The sequence below is a fragment of the Ranitomeya imitator genome, chromosome 1, assembly GCF_032444005.1.
Source record: "Ranitomeya imitator isolate aRanImi1 chromosome 1, aRanImi1.pri, whole genome shotgun sequence".
Classification (NCBI taxonomy): domain Eukaryota; kingdom Metazoa; phylum Chordata; class Amphibia; order Anura; family Dendrobatidae; genus Ranitomeya; species Ranitomeya imitator.
Genome location: NC_091282.1, coordinates 528,773,733 through 528,797,812, shown reverse-complemented (window position 1 = coordinate 528,797,812; position 24,080 = coordinate 528,773,733). Strand labels below are relative to the sequence as shown.

Genomic DNA, 24,080 nt, shown 5'->3' with positions numbered 1-24,080 from the left:
TCATTCACTAAGGCAGTAGAGTTACTGTGGACTTCTTCTGGCCTCTGTTTAGCATTGTCCTTCATAGAAGTGCACAACAAACTGTGGCCGGCGACAATTTTACGCAATCCTAAAAAGACGGACCCCACTAGATCACAGGTCCTATGGCATCCACAATGCCTCCATCTGCCTCATTATAAGGAATCTTATACCGGGGTTTGTGTCTCAATCACGTATTTCAGAGATTTACACGGAAGTAAATGCTCATCGAAGTGCGCAGGATAAATGTGTGCTGAGCCTTACTATGATCTTTGGGAGGCAGAATGAATAAAACAGCAAGTGAAGAATTGGTTTACACAGAAATCTCAATGTAAGCGCTCAGTGTAGAGTGCAGAATAAATGTGCGCCAAGCCTTACTGCGGTCTTTGGAAGTTAGAATGAAAAAATCAACAGTATGTGAAGAATTGGTTTCATTTATTTTTCCTTGTGCAGCATAAGTGATTAGATGACTTTATTGTTCGGGTCAGTGCGATTACAACTATTCCAGATTTATATAGGGTTTTTATGTTTGGCTGCTTTCATACACTAAAAGACGCTTTTTATTGTGTAGACTAGTTTTTGCATCACAATAATTAGACAACTATAATTTTTCAATATTTCGGCCGACAGAGACGTGTGATGGCTTGTTTTTTGCAGAACGAGCTGACGTTTTTATTGGTACCATTTTCGAGCACATGACTTTTTTATAGCTTTCTATTCCGACTTTTGGAACCCAGCAATTCAGGAATTATCTTTTAGGCTTTTTTTTATACCATTCCACGTGTGGTAAAATTTGTAAGGCTGGGTTCACATTGCGTTAATGGCAATGCGCTGATGGCATCCGTTACATAGCGGCACTAACGCTATGTAACGGATGCGTTAGCGCACCCATTAACTGCCATTATGTAGCGCATTGCTTAACGCATGTCATAATCGGCATGCGTTAGCGATGTGCCGTCATTCTGTGACGGACCCTCGGATGCAGTCTGCAGCGTTTTTGGGTACGTCACCGCTAGCACAGATAGAGCATCTGTGCTAGCGCGATTGCATAAACGCGAACTTTTTCGGCACTTGCGTTAACGCAGTCCATTTAAAGTATGCATTGAACGGACTGCACTAACGCAATGTGAACCTAGCCTAAGGCACCTTTATTCTTCGGGTCAGTAAGATTACAGCGATACCCCATTTATATCTTTTTTTTCTATGTTTAGGCACTTTTACACAATAAAAACTATTTTATGGAAACAATATTTCTTGCATCGCTTTATTCTGAGAGCTATAACTTTTTTATTTTTGTGCTGATGGAGCTGTATGGCAGCTTGTTATGTGGGACAAGATGACATTTTCAGCAGTACTATTTTTATTCATATTCATCTTTTTCATCACGTTTTATTGCATTTTTTGTTCGGTGATATGATAATAAAGCATTGTTTTTTGCCTCTTTTTTATGGTGTTCACTGAAGGGGTTAACTAGTGCGACAGTTTTATAGAACGGGTCGTTATCGATGCGGCGATACCAAATATGTTTATTTTTTATTTACATAACTAAGTGTATTTATTGGAAACTTATTTGTTTCTTGTTTTTTTGTTCTTTGTTTTGGGGATTTAAAAAAAAATATTTTTACACTTTTTACATTGTCCCATGATGGGACATTACTGTATGTATAATGGGTTAAATGCCCGCGATCGGTGCAGACAGAGCTGACACCCGCAACTGATTGCCACGGAGCTCAACATGATCCAGCGCGATTGCGGCGCCTTACATATACTGCTTTTTTGCGGGAACGCAGCTCCCGCAATGTAGTATATGTATGGTGCATGTCGGCAAGGGATTAAACAATTCTTTAGTGATCTTGGACATAAAGGGAGTTCCCTGATCTGTAAGGCTCTCCTTTGGTACCCGAAGGCAGCAGAACATGGAAAACAGCTCCCGGGCAATATGTTTTGCCAAGGTATGGCGAAAAGATATCGCCTCCGGGTAATGAGTCGCATTCTCCTCTATGACCAATATGTTGCTGGCCACGAGCTGATTTCACTATTGGCCATAGCAGATCCCTAGCAATTCGCTTAAAAGGTACGTTTATAACAGGCAGAAGTTTGCTATGAATGAGGTCAGCTGACATTCTGGGTACAACTCACATAAACCCCAAGCCAAAAGAATCGATGCATAATACACTCTTGAGGGGGGTATAGGTCCCAGATGACCTCCCAGAACGCATTTGGGTGCCATCTCAAGCACCACCTGGCAGCATGATTAGGGCACTACCAGCTGATTTATTACTTTGTTGCAGATTTTGTCAATCCGATATAACAATTACTGGTTGACCACCTCTTCCTCAGGTTGCTGTGCCATCCCATTTATCATTACTACCCGTTCCCATACCCGGGCTAGTGTGGGATCCTGGAGCTGAGCTGTCCCAAAAGTCCCCTGGGATACTTCCAGCTCTGGAATTGATGTGGTCTCCTTGACCTCTAGTGCAAATACCTCTAGGGTTAACTCATCGGGATTACACTCTTTCCCAATGATGGTGACCCCTATGGATGGTATCCCTGACTTGGGATCTTCGGGTTCAGTGCCCACAAAAACCCGTAAACCTGCAGTCCATGGGTTCAACAGTCAGTGGGGCAATTGGCAGCCATATGTCCTGGACACTGGCATCGCCAGCATCTGTCCAGATAAGGGAATACTGGGCCCCTCCCCTCAGTTTTGGCACATTTCAGACTAGCCCCAGCAGAGGGTCATATCCCTTTTCCAGGCTAATGATCTTGTAGGGCCCAGCATGATACTTGCAGTGGGGCGGAGTCCTGTATTAAGTCTATCCACCTGATCTAGGTTTCCTAGGTCCCCTTGCCTCACCCAATGCTGTATAGTTACTGGCAGAGTTCACACCAACCGGTTGACTACTACCCTCTCTACCATCTGGTCTCAAGGTCTCAGGCTAAAGCCTTTTTTTACTAACTGCAACAATTCATATGCCTGAGATCTAGCAAGTGGGGTCTCCACTAATGATGACTGGTACACTCGTGCACATACATATATATACTAGATTGTGGCCCGATGCTAACGCATCGGGTATTCTAGAATGTGCATGTCCCCGTAGTATATGGACAATGATGATTCCTAAATTCGCAGCAGATTGTGCCCGTCGCTGATTGGTCGAGGCAACCTTTATGATATCATCGTCGCCATGGCAACCATTATGACATCTACGTCGATACTGTGCCCGTCGCAGAATCAGAAATGTGGGATTTCTACGTCCTTTATGACATCATCGTCGCTGTGCCCGTTGCTGATTGGTCGAGGCCTGGCGGCCTTGACCAATCAGAGACGCGGGATGTCTACATCCTTTATGACATCATCGTCGCTGTGCCCATCGCTGATTCAGAGACGCGGGATTTCCTGGACAGACAGACAGACAGAAAGACAGACAGACGGAAAAACCCTTAGACAATTATATATATAGATGTATATATATATATATATATATATATATATATATATATATATATATATATATATATATATATATTAAAGCCTCCCAGCTGAGGTCAAAGTACGCTTTCTGGGTGTTTCCCATCAGGAATGGGGCCACCACTTCAGCCCACTGGGAAATTGGCCAGCTCTCCCGCTCCACTGTGTGTTCAAACATGGTTGGTGAGGAAAGCTTTCATGTTATCTTCAAGACTTTTCTTCAGTGCTGACCTGACTTTGTCCCGAACTTCAAGATGAACCAGTGTCAGCGGTGGGAGTGTCTCTCATAGGTCCGAAATCTGTTGCAGATTGTTGTTAGTCTGCTGCTGTTGGTACAGCTCCTGCTGTTTGCCTTCTTCTGGTGCTGCATCTGCTGTTGCCATTGTTGCTGCTGTTGCCACTGAAACTGCAACTGCTGCTGTTGGGTGAGGACCAACTGTTTTAATAGCTCCTCAGATCGCAGCCAGGAATATGTAAAGTCCAGTGTCACTGGCACTTGTGTAAGGGGTGACAGAGACTCGTATATGCCCTCCCCCCTTTAAGCACATCCCGGTTGAAGCTAGTACTAAATGATGTATGCTGTTGTAATTAAATGCCATATCTAGTGCTGTTATGTACATATATTTATATATTGTCTTTATTTATATGCTGTTTAATGTAGATGTTACTTAGGGAAAGTGCAGTACCTAGATAGGGCACAGTAGGATTAGGTAGTAGAAACTTAGTACAGTAACTAGCTAATATAGGAGGTGCCAGTTGTGGTTAAGACAGGAGCATTTCCTGAAAGTGTTTAGTGAAGCCAGGGAGCTAGAACTGCTCAGTAGGGCCAGAGAGCCCAGACAGTCCTGGAGGGCCTTAGGCCCGGGGCAACACAGTCAGCTCCACAATGTTAAAGTGTTGGACCCAGCCATCCAGGGCCTACAGGGCCAGAAGTTTAGCCGAGCAGCGGGTTTACAGCAGTATTGGAACGAAGGCTGAAAGCAGGGCCAGGACAGTATGGAGAGGTGTCTCCATAATGTGGCAACTTATTGCATGGGCTGATGCCCTCAGATCCCTTGTGAAACGGCTGAGGGAACACCCAGGCGCAGTGAGATTGAACAGGGAGAATGCTGCGTTACTGAGAGAGGCGGTAGGACCCGGGCACATACTGAAGGCGGTAAGAGGAGAAGCAGGGAAAGTGGAGGATGTGGACTGTACGGAACCCGATGCTGTAATGTAACTGAGAAGGATGTGCAGTGAACAACAGCAAGTAAAGTTTTGTGTTTGAAGTTAAAGCAAGACTGTGTCTCAATTTGTGTGCAGTCGTATGAAAAGGGACTGCAGCAGCTCAGAAGAGACTTGGAGAGTATGGATGACAGAGAGGCAAGTACCCTCATAGAAGTACGTTCTTTGCAAGTGATAGGAGGCCAGGGTGCGCAAAGACCTTTAACCTAAGCCACGACTATGGCCCTGGCTCTCCTTTACACTTGCACCCCCTTAAGGTTCTTGGGTGCTACCGTGTTTGTCCACATAGCTGGCTCTGGTCTCTGTTAGCTTCAAGCAGCCAGGCATACAACCGCAGCATCTTCAGCTCTGCTGCATAAGAAATCCAAACACAGAAACTGACACACAAACCTTTACTGCAGTTTTAGAGGAAAACCGTGGCCATGGGCTACTTGTAAGACCCAGACTGGAGGGAGAGATCTGTCCCACTACCTTCCACAGCTCTCTCCAAAAATAAAAGCCCAAGAAAGGTTTTCCTAAACTGACTTGGTCAAATAACTTGACCCATTCCACACTCACTTTTATTTTGCATGGTAACCACAGCCGTGGTTTTGATTCAGTATGATTCTAAGCACATTCTGGAGATATATAATAGCCCTCGCATTTGATTCCCCCCACCGTCTCACAATACATATGCAGTTGTGCTCAAATGTTTACATACCACGGCTGAATTTTTGTTTTCTTGGCCTTTTTTCAGAGAATATGAATGATAACACCAAAACTTTTTCACCACTCATGGTTAGTGGTTGGGTGAAGCCATTTTTTGGTGTTATCATTCATATTCTCTGAAAAAAGGCCAAGAAAGCAAAAATTCTGCCGTGGTATGTAAACATTTGAGCACAACTGCTCAGTTCTGCTGGGGTATGTAAAAAGCATGTGAATAACCCCATGAATGGGCAAAACGATCATTAATCAGGTGAAATAAATTGTAAGCTTGCTTAAAAATCATCATTCTTGGTATGTAAACTATTAAATGACCAATGATCAGCTTGCAAATAGCCAATTAGCGGTCAATTAACTACCATAATTGCGCAGTGTAAACACACCTTTATATTGGTTGATTTAAAATCATTCAGCTACTAACAGCTTTTGGTGATGTAGATCTAGATCAATAAGTGCTGATTTATGGGTTAAGCAATTCATATCAATCTCTTCTGGGAATTGGAGTATGAACCATACAAAAATTGCCCGTCCCACAATTGACATAACAAGAACAAGTGGCTATTAAATCAAGCATTGCTTAACTCTAATTTATTGATAGGTACCATTGAAACCATTTGAACCATTGAAGTTTACATACGCTTTATAAAACAACACAAAAGCATGTTTTTTCTCAATATCTGACATGAAATCAGAATAAACTTTTCCTGTTTTAGGTCAGTTAGGATTACCATAATTATTAATATTTGCCAAATGCCAGAATAATGAGAGCAAGAAAATGTTTAAAGGCATTTTTGCTTACTGCAAAGTCAAACGTTTACATACACTAAGATTACTATGCCTTTAAACAATTCTGGACTGTCCATATGATGATATCATGTGTTTGGAAACATATTTTTTGCAACATCTGAGTTAATTAGAGACACCCCTATGGATGTATTTTAATGCACACCTGAATCACACCGCTTCTTTGTGTAGCATCATGGGAAAGTACAAGGAAATCAGCCAAGATATCAGGAAGAGAATTATGGATTTGAACAAGTCTGGCTCATCCTTAGGTACAATTTCAAGATACTGTACCTGAAGGTGCCTCGTTCATCTGTTCAAACAATTATATGGAAGTACAAACAAGATGGGAATGTCCAACCATCATACCACTCAGGAAGGAGATGGGTTCTGTGTCCCAGAGGTGAACATGTTTTGGTCAGACATGTGCATATCAACCTAAGAAAAAAAGGAAAAGACATTGTGAAGATGATGGCGGAAGCTGGTAAGATTGTGTCCATATCCACAGTGAAACGAGTACTGTATCAACATGGGCTGAAAGGCCACTCTGCCAGGAAGAAGCCATTACTCCAAAAGAAACATAAAAAAGCCAGACTAATGTTTGCAATGCACACAGGAACAAAGACCTTAATTTTTGGAGACGTCCTGTGGTCTGATGAAACTATAACTTGTTGGGCATAATGACCATCGTTACGTTTGGAGGAAAAAGGGAGAAGCTTGGAATGCTAAGAACACCATCCCAACTGTGAAACACAGGGGTGGCAGCAAGATGTTGTGGGGTTGTTTTGCTGCAGGAGGGACTGGTGCACTTCACAAAATAGATGGCAACATGAGAAAAGATTATGTGGCAATACTAAAGCAACATCAAGACATCAGCCTTGAAGTTAAAGCTTGGGCGAAAATGGGTCTTCCAAATGGACAATGACCTTAAGCATGTGCTATCAAAGAGTCCTCCCAAATCACCAATTATGGCACTTCCAATTAATATCCTATCAATTGCGTACTTATATTGTCTTTGCCGCATGAAGAGACCCATATAAATATGTTTTAAAAGTTAATTCTTTATTTAACATCAATATTAAAAATTATTTTTGACAAAACCAGACATAAACAAACAAGAGTGTCCATGGAATGTATAAGATAGGCTCAAACCTATGTATAATACTAATATTTTGTCCAAACTGGATCTATATAAATATATCACTGCCACCTGTGGTATGATAAATAATGTCCTTTAGAAATCTCTAATTGTGATAAATCACATATATTAGAGGGCCATATGTATCATATAGCATATAAAGGTACCGCATATATAACCGCCAAATATCTATACTGTTACATAGTCCAGAACATGTAATTACACTGTCTGACCCCGCTTGGTAATATGCGGCTATTGCAATGTAGCAGTTACTTACAAGATAAAGGCACCCACAAGAGACAGCGGTATGAGGTGAGAGCCCACCGATCCTTCCACGTGCGCCCCAACGTGCGTTTCGCCCGTAAGCTTCTTCCGGGGGCGGTTATATATGCGGTACCTTTATATGCTATATGATACAAATGATCCTCTAATATATGTGATATGTGATATGTGATGGCAAAGACAATATAAGTCCGCAATTGGTAGGTCAATGACCTTAAGCATACTGCCAAAATGGTAACAAAGTGGCTTAAGGATAAAAAGTCAATGTTCTGGAGTGGCCATCACAAAGCCCTGATCTCAATTTTATTGAAAATTTATCAGCAAAGCTGAAAAGGCAGATGCGATTACGGCAACCTACAAACCAGGATCAGTTCCACCAGTTTTGTCAGGAGGAATGGGCCCAAATTCCAACCAACTATTGTGAGTAGCCTGTGGAAGGTTTATTCTAATTTCATGTCAGATATTGATAAAAAGATGCATATGTGTCTTTTTATATAGTGTATGGAAACTTCTAGTTTCAACTGTATATGTTCCGGCAAATACTTTTCTTTCTCCAGAAACATGGTAAGTTATAGAGACCGACTACTGAGTGAAGTCCTTGGCTTACACTGATGACCCTCTAATTAGCACTTGTTAGCCCTGACAATAGAAACCTGGCAATAAATAACCCTGACAAAGGCGAAAGTAGCACCTGCTGCCTTTCTGGTATATTGTCTTCCACAAGGTTTCCTAATGTACTTTGAACCTGGTATCACATAACTTTGGTGCTTTAAGAATCCTTACATGTTATTTGCATACTTAACACCCTTTAGACTAAGCTATGAGCGTTTGTTGCATTTTTGATGTTGCAGATTTTTTGTACCTACTATTTAAATTAGGTTACTTGGCGTTTTTACGTGCGTTTTTGACTTTGCAGTTTTTGTCTCATTTTGGTATGCCATGTTAAATAAAGCTACTTTGTTTTTTATATTCCTTGAATTTTGGCTTTGAATAAACATTATTGATACAGTCTTATGTGGAATACATATGCTTTTAATGCGTTTCCACGGCAGAAAATATACTAATAACGCATTTTCGTTTTTTACTTGTGGAGTTTCTGCATTTAATGCAAGTCTGTGAGGAAAATCTGCACATTAAACTTAGCATAGCTGCAAGAGAAATTGACATGTTGCAGATTTCAATCAAGCACCTCAGGTCAATTTACACAGTGTAAGAAAAAAAAGCCCAGCAGGCATGAGATTTCTATAAATCTCATTCACTTTGCTGGAACTGTAAACCGCAGCGTTTTTTTGCACAGCGAAAATATGCAGTTTCAGTGTCAACTCACCAAAAACCCCTTGGGGATCGATAACCTTTCAGCTATTATTAGTGATGGGCGAGTATACGCGTTGCTCGGGTGACCTCCGAGTATTTGTTATTGCTCGGAGATATAGTTTTCATCGCCTCAGTTACATGATTTACGGTTTCCAGATACGCTGAATACATGTGAGGAATGCCTGTTTGTTAGGGAATGCCCACATGTATTCAGCGTATCTGGAAGCCGTAAATCATGCAACTGAGACGATGAAAACTATATCTCCGAGCAATAACAAATACTCAGAGGTCACCCGAGTGTGGTCAGGAAAACCCGAGCAACGAGTATATTCGCTCATCACTAGTTATTAAGTTTTTGCTGGTTATAATAGTTTGTTTTGGGATAATGTTTATCCAAGCCTTAAACTGACCTTGTCTTCATTATCATTCAATTTATTATCTACTAAATTGAATAAAGCTAATAGAAATGTGCTCATATGGCACTAGTTACAGTCATCTTCCTCTCGGAAGACACAATTTGCATATACAATAAGACAAATAGTACCTAACCACTTTTTTCTAAGTATGTGTACAAACCAGGTACAAGTGTTGCCCACAGAGAAGATTGAAACCATCAGGTTATGAGGGAACATTTATCCCTAAAAGGGTCCCTTATATGGTAGGGTAATATAGTGCAGGAAATTTTCGAAAATTAGTATTACTCTTTGGACAGCAGAGTACTCCATATCGCACCATCAGAATTAGTTCAGTGTACTCTCTGTCTCCTAGAAACACAGTGGTCTTTGTTCTCAGTAATGATACAGGAAATGATGTAATCAATAACACTTAGTAAATCATGTGATATTGTATTTCCTCATCGTCATTAGTTTCATGCCGTCCTGTCACCCTTCAATTAGTTATGAGACCACATCCCTAGATTAGAGGCTGTATTAGGTGTGTACGATACAGCCTCTGTAGAGTTCTCGATACATAGTATGCATTCTTTTGGTAGTCCATGGTTTGGAATACATGTTTTGGTGATTTATTAGCCAATATAGAGTCAAGTTAGTCCTGGGTGACCCAGGGGTTTAGCTTATAGCTTCTGGTCATATAAAAAATAACTTGAGTGTCTGGTGTCACTTTTATGGATGCCCATTTGTGCATTGTACCATAATTTATCTAAACACATTTGGCTTGTAGCAGCTTGGATGCTTTCCTTTTATGCTTCTCGTTTTTTTTTTAAATATGGCCAAAATGGACAAGATATGGACCCTTAAGGTTACAACACATTTGAGCTATGGATAAATTGAAGAGTGTAATTAATGGGATTTTGAGGTTATCATCTCACTTTGATTTTGATCCCTACACATGGAGCAGGACTTTGCTACAAAAAACCCAGCTCACAACTTTAGCATCTCTGCTAGTGACGTTGTCAGATGGAAGATTCCAATGTGTAGTGCCAGAACGAGAACTAGGAAGCATAGTCAGGGAGTGCAAAATTCTAAACATAGGAGAGAGCATGGCCACAGAGAGAGTGTGTTGTGTAGTGACTGGAGCAGGGGTGATATTGTTGGTGAGTGATTGTGACAACTATGGACAAGATTTACAGACCACCTATCTCTTTCTAGTCAGCTCAGATCTACACATGGATCCAGCCCTTACTGCTCACTGGATCACTGATTGGCTTACATTTTAAAGATATGTTTACCTTTTCAACCACTCTCTTACTGCTCCACAGCGTTTGAAACATAAAATTTAAATTCTTTGCAATTAGTCATGATTAAAAAAAAAATCATATTGAATTGTGTTTTCAGCTCTCATGGTGTACTATGTGTCTCTTTGGCTACACTCTACAAATAAACCCTTACACTTAATGCACCCCCATAGACAATAAACTAATGTTGGCTGATGCTAGCGATATCAATGGGTTCAGACGGTCTAATGTGTATGTGGATGTTGGCTGACTGATGGTCAGGGGAGATGTCGATCTTGCATGTCCGGTTTCAGACTGCCAATCACATTGACATTGCTGAGATAAGCCGCCGGCTGATGTGTCAGCTAGCAGGTTTATCAGAGAACACAGCGCTCCTATGTATGGCAGTGTCAGCTGAGATGGCTGTTGACGAATGAACAGCCTAAGTATCATTGTAATCTAATATGTATGATCAGACTAACACACCATGCTTGTTGCTAACTTATAGACAGTAAAAGTACAAGTATTATTACAGAAATAAATGACTAGAGGATCAGACTATACACAATTACCTTTGTAGTCTACCATGGCGAGACATTGGTTGATATAGGAAATGCACATACAAAACAGTGAGTTATTTTAAATCAATACTTTTTTAAAATTTTGCCGTATTCTTATACTTTAACCCCTTCATGACATATAGCGTAACAACATATATTGTGTTTCTATCTTTTATGCAGGCTCTCAAGCCGAGTCTGCATCTTTTCTGGCAGGTGATGGCTGATTTATTCAGCCATCACCTGCCTCTAATAGCCGTAGGAAAAGCAAAGCTGAAAATCTCTGACATTGACATATAACATGCACCAGCAGGGGGGTAAGCGTCTTTCCATGCACTCATCGGTGCTCCTGTGACATGATCATGGGCTGCTAATAAGTTACCATGACAGGAGTCTGCTGAAGAAAATAGCCTAGTCATGAAGGAGTTAATTTGCCAACATACAACCATGACAATAATGGCTTTCTGTTGTAATTTACCAACATGCTGAGCAGTGTCGGACTGGGGTGACAAGGGCCCACCAATAACATTAACTTTGGGGGGGGGCTACTTTTCATCTGCATGCAAATATTATACTACCTTCATTCACAAATTTACCTATATCTCTATATAATAATAAACTGGGTAGCGTGGTTAATAAATGATGAGATGCTGTTTTTTTCTGTACAGAGTGAATCAAGTGAATTGTGCCAAGTACTGCCCATACAGTGGGGTTGGGGGCCCAGATCTACACAGGGGCCCACAGGGGGATTCCCCTGTTACCCTATGGGCCAGTTGGAGCCTGATGCTGAGTAGTAATAGAGTTCATTTTGAGAACATTTCATGGGTCACTAATTTTTATAGACACCTCAGAAGCCTTTTTGCCTGAACTAACTGCCAGATTGAAGTATTTGCTTTATTTGTGCAGACAAATCCTTGAGCTCGGTTATTGTTCTTCGAGGATGCACTAAAACATTATCCAGGCTTTCAGTCCAGCAAGCAATCCTGCATTTCAACCTGATCCCATTATCCCTAAATGATATGTCTATGTGACTGATATGTGAAAGCTAGCACAAGCCATTTCCTTATGGTCTCTGATGCAGGTACATAACACATGTATCAGGTAGATGACAAGGGACAACTTACTACACCCTGCACTATTCAAGCTCAAATTCTGGGAGGATTCAGCACATTGACAAATGAGACTTGAAAGGGAGGAAAATGCTAAAGAGTCTAATGCTGCCATGGGGATGACATTCCTATATTAATGGACCCGCTTAACCCCTTAGCGACCGCCGATACGCCTTTTAACGGCGGCCGCTAAGGGTACTTAAACCACAGCGCCGTTAATTAAAAAAAAGTGAATAGCGCCCCCCAGAGTCGGATTTTCTCCGGGGTCTCGGCTGCCGGGGGTAGCCGAGACCCCAGAGAACATGATTCGGGGGGTTTTTAACCCACCCCGCATTTGCGATCGCCGGTAATTAACCGTTTACCGGCGATTGCAAAAAAAAAAAAAAAACGCGATCTCTTTTTAATTTCTCTGTCCTCTGATGTGATCGCACATCGGAGGACAGAGAAAAGGGGTCCCAGGTAGCCCCCCAATACTCACCTATCTCCCCCGATACTCCTCGTGGCTCCCGGTGGGCGCCGCCATCTTCAATTCCGCGAGAATCTTTGGGGTCTCGGCTGCCGGGGGTAGCCGAGACCCCAAAGAGCATGACCGGGGTTGGTTTTACCGACCCCTGTTTTGCAATCGCCGGTAATTAACTGTTTACCGGCGACCGCAAAAAAAAAAGTCAAAGTGTAATTCTCTGTCCTCTGATGTGATCGCACATCAAAGTACAGAGAAATAGGGGGATTCGGGGACCCTGCCATACTCACCTGTGTCCCTGGGTCCTCCTGCTGCTCCTCCTGGCCGCCGGCAAAAGAAAATGGCGGGCGCATGCGCAGTGCGCCCGCCATCTGTCTCCATCTGCCGGCCGGCAGGAGAACAGCAGTTGGGGCTAAAATTAGGGTTAGGGTTAGGGGTAGGGTTAGGGTTAGGGGTAGGGTTAGGGGTAGAGTTAGGGGTAGGGTTAGGGGTAGGGTTAGGGTTAGGGGTAGAGTTAGGGTTAGGGGTAGGGTTAGGGGTAGGGTTAGGGGTAGGGTTAGGGTTAGGGCTAGGGGTAGGGTTAGGGGTAGGGGTAGGGTTAGGGGTAGGGTTAGGGGTAGGGTCAGGGGTAGGGTTAGGGGTAGGGTTAGGGCTAGGGTTAGGGGTAGGGTTAGGGCTAGGGGTAGGGTTTGGGCTAGGGTTAGGGCTAGGGTTAGGGCTAGGGGTAGGGTTAGGGGTAGGGTTAGGGCTAGGGTTAGGGGTAGGGTTAGGGCTAGGGTTAGGGCTAAATTTAGGGTTAGGGTTGGGGCTAAATTTAGGGTTAGGGTTGGGGCTAAATTTAGAGTTAGGGTTGGGGCTAAATTTAGGGTTAGGCTTCTTTCACACTTACGTCGGTACAGGGCCGTCGCAATGCATCGGCCCGACATACCGACACACGTTGTGAAAATTGTGCACAACGTGGGCAGCGGATGTAGTTTTTCAACGCATCCGCTGCCCAATCTATGTCCTGGGGAGGAGGGGGCGGAGTTACAGCCACGCATGTGCGGTCAGAAATGGCGGATGCAACGTACAAAAAAACGTTACATTGAACGTTTTTTTGTGCTGACGGTCCGCCAAAACACTGATCCAGTGCACGACAGACGCGACGTGTGGCCATCCGTCACGATCCGTCGGCAATACAAGTCCATGGGCAAAAAACGCATCCTGCGGGCACATTTGCAGGATCCGTTTCTTGTCCAAAATGACGGATTGCAACGGATGTCAAACAACGCAAGTGTGAAAGTTAGGGCTAGGGTTGGGGCTAAAGTTAGGGTTAGAGTTTGGATTAGGGATAGGGTTTGGATTAGGGTTGGTATTAGGGTTAGGGTTGGCATTAGGGTTACGCTTGGGATTAGGGTTAGGTTTGGGATTAGGGTTAAGGTTAGGGTTGTGATTAGGGGTGTATTGGGATTAGGGTTAGGTTTGAGGTTAGGGTTGAGATTAGGATTAGAGGTGTGTTGGATTTAGGGTTTTGATTAGGGTTATGGTTAGGGTTGACATTAGGGTTGTTTTGGGGTAAGGGTTGTGATTATGGTTAGGGTTAGTGATTAGGATTATGGATCAGGTTGGGATTAGGGTTAGGGGTGTGTTGGGGTTAGGGTTGGAGCTAGAATTGGGGGGTTTCCACTGTTTAGGTACATCAGGGGGTCTCCAAACACGATAGCCAATTTTGCGCTCAAAAAGTCAAATGGTGCTCCCTCCCTTCTGAGCTCTGCCGTGCGCCCAAACAGTGGGTTACCCCCACATATGGGGCATCAGCATACTCGGGATAAATTGGACAACAAGTTCTGGGGTCCAATTTCTCTTGTTACCCTTGTGAAAATAAAAACTTGGGGGCTACAAAATCCTTTTCGTGGAAAAATATATATATTTTTTTTATGACTCTGCATTCTAAACTTCTGTGAAGCACTTGGGCATTCAAAGTTCTCACCACACATCTATATAAGTTCCTTGGGGGGTCTAGTTTCCAAAACGGGGTCACATGTGGGGGGTTACTACTGTTTAGGTACATCAGGGGCTCTGCAAACGCAACATAACGCCCACAGACCATTCTATCAAAGTCTGCATTCCAAAACGGCGCTCCTTCCCTTCCGAGCTCTGCCGTGCGCCCAAACAGTGGTTTACCCCCACATATTGGGCATCAGCATACTCAGGATAAATTGGACAACAACTTTAGTGGTCCAATTTCTCCTGTTACCCTTGTAAAAATAAAAACTTGGGGGCTACAATATCTTTTTTGTGAAAAAAAAATATTTTTTATTTTCACGACTCTGCATTCTAAACTTCTGTGAAGCACTTGGGCATTCAAAGTTCTCACCACACATCTAGATAAGTTCCTTGGGGGGTCTAGTTTCCAAAATGGGGTCACTTGTGGAGGGTTTCTACTGGTTAGGTACATCAGGGGCTCTGCAAACGCAACATAATGCCCGCAGACCATTCTATCAAAGTCTGCATTCCAAAACGGCGCTCCTTCCTTCCGAGCTCTGCCGTGCGCCCAAACAGTGGTTTACCCCCACATATGGGGTACCAGCATACTCAGGACAAATTGGACAACAACTTTTGTGGTCCAATTTCTCTTGTTACCCTTGTGAAAATAAAAACTTGGGGGCTAAAAATCTTTTTTGTGGAAAAAAAAATATTTTTTATTTTCACGACTCTGCATTATAAACTTCTGTGAAGTACCTGGGCATTCAAAGTTCTCACCACACATCTAGATAAGTTCCATGGGGGGTCTAGTTTCCAAAATGGGGTCACTTGTGGGGGATTTCTACTGTTTAGGCACATCAGGGGCTCTCCAAACGCGACATGGCGTCCGATCTCAATTCCAGCCAATTCTACATTGAAAAAGTAAAACGGCACTCTTTCTCTTCCAAGCTCTGCGTTGCGCCCTAACAGTGGTTTACCCCCACATATTGGGTATCGACGTACTCAGGAGAAATTGCACAACAACTTTAGTGGTCTAATTTCTCCTGTTACCCTTGTGAAAATAAAAATTTGTGGCCAAAAAGATCATTTTTGTAGAAAAAATGCGATTTTATTTTTTTTCACGGCTCTACGTTATAAACTTCTGTGAAGCACATGGTGGTCTAAAGTGCTCACCACACATCTAGATAAGTTCCTTAAGGGGTCTAGTTTCCAAAATGGTGTCACTTGTGGGGGGTTTCCACTGTTAGGGCACATCAGGGGCTCTCCAAACGCGACATGGCGTCCAATCTCAATTCCAGCGAATTCAACATTGAAAAAGTAAAACGGCACTCCTCTTCCAAGCTCTGCGGTGCGCCCTAACAGTGGTTTACCCCCACATATTGGGTATCAGCGTACTCAGGAGAAATTGCACAACAACTTTTGTGGTCTAATTTCTCCTGTTACCCTTGTGACAATAAAAATTTGTGGGCAAAAAGATCATTTTTGTAGAAAAAATGCGATTTTTTTTTTCACGGCTCTACATTATAAACTTCTGTGAAGCACATGGGGGTTCAAAGTGCTCACCACACATCTAGATAAGTTCCTTAAGGGGTCTAGTTTCCAAAATGGGGTCACTTGTGGGGGGTTTCTACTGTTTAGGCACATCAGGGGCTCTCTAAACGTGACATGGCGTCCAATCTCAATTCCAGCCAATTCTACATTGAAAAGGTAAAACGGCACTCCTTCTCTTACAAGCTCTGCGGTGCGCCCAAAAAGTGGTTTACCCCCACATATGGGGTATTGACGTATTCAGGAGAAATCGCTGAACAACTTTTGTGGTCTAATTTCTCCTGTTACCCTTGTAAAAATAAGAATTTGTGGGCGAAAAGATCATTTTTGTGTAAACAAAAGCGATTTTTTTATTTTCACGGCTCTACGTTATAAACTTCTGTGAAGCACTTGGGGGTTCAAAGTGCTCACCACACATCTAGATAAGTTCCTTAAGGGGTCTAGTTTCCAAAATGGTGTCACTTGTGGGGAGTTTCCACTGTTTAGGCACATCAGGGGCTCTCTAAACGTGACATGGCGTCCGATCTCAATTCCAGCCAATTCTGCATTGAAAAAGTCAAATGGCGCTCCTTCACTTCTAAGTTCGGCGGTGCGCCCAAAAAGTGGTTTACCCCCACATATGGGGTATTGGTGTATTCAGGAGAAATTGCATAACAAAATTTATGGTTACATTTCTGTTTTTACACTTGTGAAAATAAAAAAAATGGTTCTGAATTAAGATGTTTGCAAAAAAAAAGTTAAATGTACATTTTTTCCTTCCACATTGTTTCAGTTCCTGTGAAGCACGTAAAGGGTTAATAAACTTCTTGAATGTGGTTTTGAGAACCTTGAGGGGTGTAGTTTTTAGAATGGTGTCGCACTTCATTATTTTCTATCATATAGACCCCTCAAAATGACTTCAAATGTGATGTGGTCCCTAAAAAAAAATGGTGTTGTAAAAATGAGAAATTGCTGGTCAACTTTTAACCCTTATAACTACCTAACAAAAAAAAATTTTGTTTCCAAAATTGTGCTGATGTAAAGTAGACATGTGGGAAATGTTATTTGTTAACTATTTTTCATGACATATCTCTCTGATTTAAGGGCATAAAAATACAAAGTTTGAAAATTGCAAAATTTTAAAAATTTTCGCCATATTTCCGTTTTTTTCATAAATAATCGCAAGTAATATCGAAGAAATGTTACCACTAGCATGAAGTACAATATGTCACGAAAAAACAATCTCAGAATCAGCAAGATCCGTTGAAGCGTTCCAGAGTTATAACCTCATAAAGTGACAGTGGTCAGAATTGCAAAATTGGCTCGGTCATTAAAGGGACTCTGTCACCTGAATTTGGCGGGACTGGTTTTGGGTCATATGGGTGGAGTTTTCGGGTGTTTGATTCACCCTTTCCTTACCCGCTGGCTGCATGCTGGCTGCAATATTGGATTGAAGTTCATTCTCTGTTCTCCATAGTACACGCCTGCGCAAAGCAATCTTGCCTTGTGCAGGCGTGTACTATAGAGGACAGAGAATGAACTTCAATCCAATATTGCAGCCAGCATGCAGCCAGCGGGTAAGGAAAGGGTGAATCAAACACCCGAAAAGTCCGCCCATATGACCCAAAACCAGTCCCGCCAAATTCAGGTGACAGGTTCCCTTTAAGTACCAAATTGGCTCTGTCACTAAGGGGTTAAGAATGCAGTCAAAAGCCACTTTACTAGATGTCCACAACTATTACGCTTGACCTCAGTTTAATAACCGAGGATTTGCTTCTACTTTGTTTTGGGATATGCAAATTGCCTCTTCAGAGTAGAAGAGGGCTTGAACTTTAGCGCTGCCCATTGGAAGTAGCAATCCTAAAAGTTGATGTTGACCCGTCAACTAGCATTACCATATGACTTAGGATAAAAGCCAACTCGTAATCATAATCTCAGTTTGCAGACACGTGTTTCTGGGTGTTGCCCCTCCTCAGTGCAAAGTATCAGATTTCATTTCACTGTATGTGAGGCCTCTGTCTGGAGGCAAAGAAGTTACATCTCTCATTGTGGAGATTCACATGCCAGTGTAAGGAGACATTTAGGCCATGCAATGCTTCTATATACTGTATATATTTGAGTATAAGCCGACTCGAGTATAAGCCGACCCCCCTAATTTTGCAACAAAAAAATGGGAAAACTTATTGACTCGAGTATAAGCCTAGGGTAGAAAATGCAGCAGCTAACGGTAAATGTCAAAAATAAAAATAGATACCAATAAAAGTAAAATTAATTGAGACATCAGTAGGTTAAGTGTTTATGAATATCCATATTGAATCAGGAGCCCCATGTAATACTCCATACAGTTCATGATGGGCCCCATAAGATGCTCCATACAAAATATGCCCCATATAATGCTCCATAAAATTTATGATGGGCCCCATAAGATGCTCCATATTAAAATATGCTCCATATAATGCTGCACAAATGCTGATTATGGCCCCATAAGATGCTCCATATGGATATTTGGCCTATACAATGCTGCAGAAATGCTGATTATAGCCCCATAAGATGCTCCATATAAAAATGTGCCACATATAATGCTCCATACAGTTCATTATGGCCCCATAAGATGCTCCATATAACAATGTGCCACATATAATGCTCCATACAGTTCATTATGGACCCATAAGATGCTCCATATAAAAATGTGCCACATATAATTCTCCATGCAGTGCTTTATGGCTCCATATAACAATGTGCCACATATAATGCTGCTGCTGCAATTAAAAAAAAAATGACATACTCACCTCTCGTCGCTGCCCTCTGCTCCTCAGCATACCGTCTCTCCGCACTGACTGTTCAGGCAGAGGGCAGCGCGCAGATTAGTACGTCATCGCGCCCTCTGACCTGAACAGTCACAGCAAGAGGACGGGAAGACGGGGCCGGGGTGGAATGAGGAAAGGTGAATATGAAATACTCACCTGCTCCCGGCGCGGTCCCTGGCAGCTTCTCCCGAACAGATGGTCTCCGGCGCCGGCAGCTTCTTCCCCTGTTCTTCGGTCACTGGTACCGCTCATTACAGTAATGAATATGCGGCTCCACCCCTATGGAAGTGGAGTCCATATTCATTACTTTAATGAGCAGTACCATGTGACCGCTGAACAGGGGAAGAAGCTGCCGGCGCCGGAGACCATGGGACATGCAGGTACCGCGTCAGGAGCGCCAGGAGTAGGTGAGTATGTGACCGTCGTCGCTGCCCCTCACCAGCCGACCCCCCACCATCCATGACTCGAGTATAAGCCTAGAAGGGCATTTTCAGCCCATTTTTTGGGGCTGAAAATCTCAGCTTATACTCAAGTATATACGGTAATTAATTATGCAAGTATGGCATCACCAATAGAATGAATTAGATTTTTAAATGATTGTTTATGCACAGATTTAAATTTGGCTTCAGAAATACAAATGATTAAAAACACAGTATATATACTAAAGGTGGTGCACACTATGGATTCAATTCAACATAAACTTTATGCCAAATTTTCAGGATTTATGAGAGCTTGGGACAGAGAAAAAATATTTTATAATGTTAGTCTATTTGTCTATCCCTATATCGCAGTTTTGGGCCCTGTTAACACATAACATAAATGCTGCATTTTTTCAGTTGATTTTCAGCTGCATGTTTTCTGCGCTTGTCTGAACTATAATAATAATTTTCATTTATATAGCGCCAACATATTCCGCAGCACTTTACATTATATAATCCACAATAACAATCTCTAATTATTGCACTATTTTCTGCTTTTCCCCTCTTATTTGATGTGTTTTTGGTGCACATGTGAAGCAAGTTTTAAGCAAAGAAGAACTTTGATTCTGCAATCCAGGGCCGGCGTCAGCACCCGGCGTACCCGGGCAAGTGCCGGGGCCCTGGCGAGACAGGGGGGCCCATTTACAGTAGTAACGGTTGGTTCACAACAAGTACTACTGTACACTCACACACTCCACACTGACACACTTATGCCATTATGCGCCACTGGGGGGGGGGGGGGGCCCGCTGAGTCGCTGTGCTGTTGTGTGACACAGTGTGACAGTCTCCCAGCCAGGATCGGAGCACATCCATCATCACCGCCCCGCTGCGCAGCTGCAGGAATGCTCACCTCCGGCTCCAGGACCGTCACCATGGATACGCAGTCACTTCCGGGCCATCTCTCCTGTCACTTCCGGTCGGGTGAGAGCTCATCATCCTAAGAGCTCTGAGAAGAGATCCGGCTGCTGCTGTCATCCACGTCCTCCACCGTCCAGGGCCAGGTGTCCAGCGGCAGCGCAGGCGCAGCGCCAAGCAGAAAGACGAGCAGGAGGCAGGAGCAGCAATGCAGTCAGGTGCACGGACGATGCACCCGGTCCCTGTCCCTGCCTGTGTCCACAACGGTGAAGTGAAGCAGTAAGTGATGAAGAGTGAGTGAGTCTTTCTTCCAAGTTCCTGGTTGTGCCAACGCATTGCGGGGGAGATGCAGCCTGCTGTGAGCCTGGGAGTGGATCATCATGCCTGGTCTCTGCTCTGTGCAAGTTGCAAGACAGACAGTACTGTCTCACTCTCTGTCTGGGACTTGTGCAATAATATGGTATGTTAGTGATGCTGTGACTTGTAGTCCTAGACTGTCTGTATATACTAAATGGCTGGCTGAGTTATATGCTACGTACGTGGGCTGTGTTATATACTACGTCACGGCCCGGGCCTGTGCTATATACTACGTGGGTGGCTGTGTTATATACTGCATGGGCTGTGGTATATACTGCGTGGGCTGTGTTATATATTACATGGCCTGTGCTATATACTACGTGGCCTGTGCCATATACTACGTGGCTGTGCTATCTACTACGTGGCTGGGCAATATACTACGTGGCTGGGCAATATACTACGTGGCTGTGTTATATACTACGTGGCTGTGTTATATACTACGTGGCTGTGTTATATACTACGTGGCTGTGCTATATACTACGTGGCTGTGCTATATACTACGTGGCCTGTGCAATATACTACGTGGAGGTGCTATATAATATGTGGGCTGTGCTATATACTACGTGGCTGTGCTATATAATACATGGGCTGTGCTATATAATACGTGGGCTGTGCTATATACTACGTGGTTGTGCTATATACTACATGGCTGTGCTATATACTACCTGGTTGTGCTATATACCACATGGGCTGTGTTATATACTACGTGGCCTGTGCTATATACTACGTGGCCTGGGCTATATACTACGTGGCCTGGGCTATATACTATGTGGCCTGTGCTATATACTACGTGGCCTGTGCTATATACTACATGGGCTGTGTTATATGCTGCTTGGTTGTGCTATATTTCTCTGCTGTATCTGTGCATCATGAATCGTGGTATGTGTTAAAGAGGGGGGCCCACTGAGACTCTTTCGCCCGGGGCCCTCAAAAACCTGGAGCCGGCCCTGCTGCAATCTGCACTTAAAAATGCATTTTCATTTTTTTTACTTTGTTTTTACATGCAGTTTTTTCAGGCTCCCCATAGAAGCCTATAGAGAAACAAATGCACCAAAAAACCATAAAGTTCAACAGCGTCTTTAGACGCACAGTGGGCAGGAGTTTTCATGAATTGCTTGGACAGTTGAACGCGGCAGATTTTCTGCACACAAAAAATCGGAGTAGAATAAAATGCAGCATTTCTGTAAGTTACTTAGGGCCTTATCATTCTTTTAGTGTCACTTATGATGGTGAATTAGATGCTTAAAGTCCAGGAACACCAGGAGACAAAGACTTGAGTATTAGCATCACCTGCTGTGGTGGGAATTAGAACCTATACAAGAGGTGGGCAGGTTCATGGGGTTATGGTAATTGAGTTTGATCTAAGCTCCTCCTGAGAGAAAGCTTCTTATCCTCCATGACTTTCACAGTCTCACTTTAGCTTCAGTTCACATGGAGGTTTCCTTCCTATAAGCTGTAAAATTGTCTTTGACTTAGTGGAAGACGTCACTATTGCAACTGTTGTATTGAGAAAGCTGTAGAAGAAAAGAATGTATATCTTCTTGGTACTTGGATCCATCATTGTCTTCCAATTTGCGAACAATGTTCAGGCACACCGCTCCTTGGCAAGTACTATGCCTATGCATGGATGAAGATGTGCGGGTGAGATACCTAATTTCTACTGTGTTGTGTTGTGTATGTAGCTGGATGTATAGCATCCCTTTGTAATCTTTGCCAGTAGCGCGACAAAGTGAAAGGTGATAATCCCACTAATTGTCTATGTCATCAGACTGTCCAAAGCCAGCTCAGGGTGACCATTAAGCTCCGACAACCTAAATCTGTCTTCACTAATTCAGCCATTTAACTCATTTTCTGCAAGTGGATGGAACATATGTGTCTTCAGTAGCTATAGAATTTTCTAGATAAATTTGTCTACCTTTAACCATAACTAAGTGATGGTTTTAGCAGATATTTTATGTTACGGTGGCTCAGTGGTTAGCACTGTTGCTTTGCAGCACTGGGTTCCTGGGTTCAAATCTCAACAAGGACAACATCTGCAAGGAGTTTGTATGTTCTCCCCGTGTTTGTGTTTCCTCCGGTTTCCTCCCACATTCCAAAGACATACTGATAGGGAACTTAGATTGTAAGCTCCAATGGCAATGATAATGTCTGTGAAATATGATGACACTATATAAATAAGCGTAATAAATCTAAATTTTTGAACTTTAGGAGGAACTACCCAGTAAACACAGCTATATGACTGGGCAGCCACTTATCTGTATAGGTTAATTCCAGGATTCTGAACACAGGTATCCATTGCTGAGCCGAGCATAATGTTTTTGTAAGGAATTGCTGTTTCGGCTGACAGACGTTAAGTGTGTGACAACTTGGGGAACATTGCAGCCCATTAGGAACTGTTTGCGCCTCCAAATATCGTCAACAATTGTATAATCTCTTTATTAACGATCTTGTGGATGGAATTGAGAGTAAAGTGTCAGTCTTTGTAGAATAATAAAAAACTGACCTAAACGGTAAAATATTACAAAAGGATGTGGATAAGATGACTGAATGGGCAAACACTTGGCAAACGACATTTCATGTAGATAAATGTAGAGTAATGCACCTGGGACGGAGTAATCCTATTGCTGCATATACATTAAATGGCAGCATACTTGGGACTACAGAACAGGAGATGGACTTGGGTATTCTGGTTGCAAGTAAGTTGAGCAGTAGTACTCAATGTCAAGCAGCTGCCGCAAAAGCAAACAAGATTTTAGGCTGTATGAAAAGAGAGATAAAATCCTGCGATACCGTATTGTTGCCCAGTTTTGGATTCTACATTCTAAAAAAAGATATTCTGAAGTTAGAATTAGTTCAAAGATGGGCAACTAGATTATTACAAGGGATGGAAGGCCTCATATGATGAGAGGTTGGATAAGTTGGGCTTGTTTAGCTTATAAAAAAGACGCCTCAGAGGAGATCTCATTTACATGTATAAATATATGTGTGGTGTCAGCACAAAGGACTGGCACATGACTTATTCCTTCCAAAGACCGTACTAAGAATCAGTGAGCACTCACTACGGGTGGAAGAAAGGCGATTCTGACAGCTAAATAGGAAAGGGTTCTTTACAGTTAGAGTAGTAAGTCTGAGGAATTCCGACCACAAAAAGTATAGAGAGGTAGGAGACAAAAAATCGCAAATAGGGTCTTATCCCCAGGTTTGTTTCCAATCAATTATGAGAGAACTGCTCACCTGGTGGTACACAGTAAAGGCGTGTAGTTGTCAGCTGCTGCAGATCCACAGGTCGGCGCTGCGACCTCTCAGAACCGTTATAATAAATGAATGAGGATAAAATCCGCGCTGTGACACAAAAAGAG

General features: G+C 42.9%; 1 protein-coding gene across 2 annotated transcripts in view; it reads left to right on the top strand.

Annotated features, from left to right (window-relative positions):
* LOC138677214 (A-kinase anchor protein 2-like) overlaps positions 1 to 24,080 on the top strand; it is a 201,134-nt gene that overhangs the window by 50,165 nt on the left and 126,889 nt on the right. Inside the window, exon 1 of one of the 2 annotated variants that reach the window (XM_069767186.1) lies at positions 22,285 to 22,362. The exons of the other annotated variant lie outside the window; for it this stretch is intronic. Coding sequence (XP_069623287.1) covers positions 22,303 to 22,362 — 60 coding nt within the window. The 5' untranslated portion in view covers positions 22,285 to 22,302. Of the gene's footprint in view, positions 1 to 22,284; positions 22,363 to 24,080 lie in introns of those variants that run through there. 2 annotated transcript variants of the gene reach the window in all.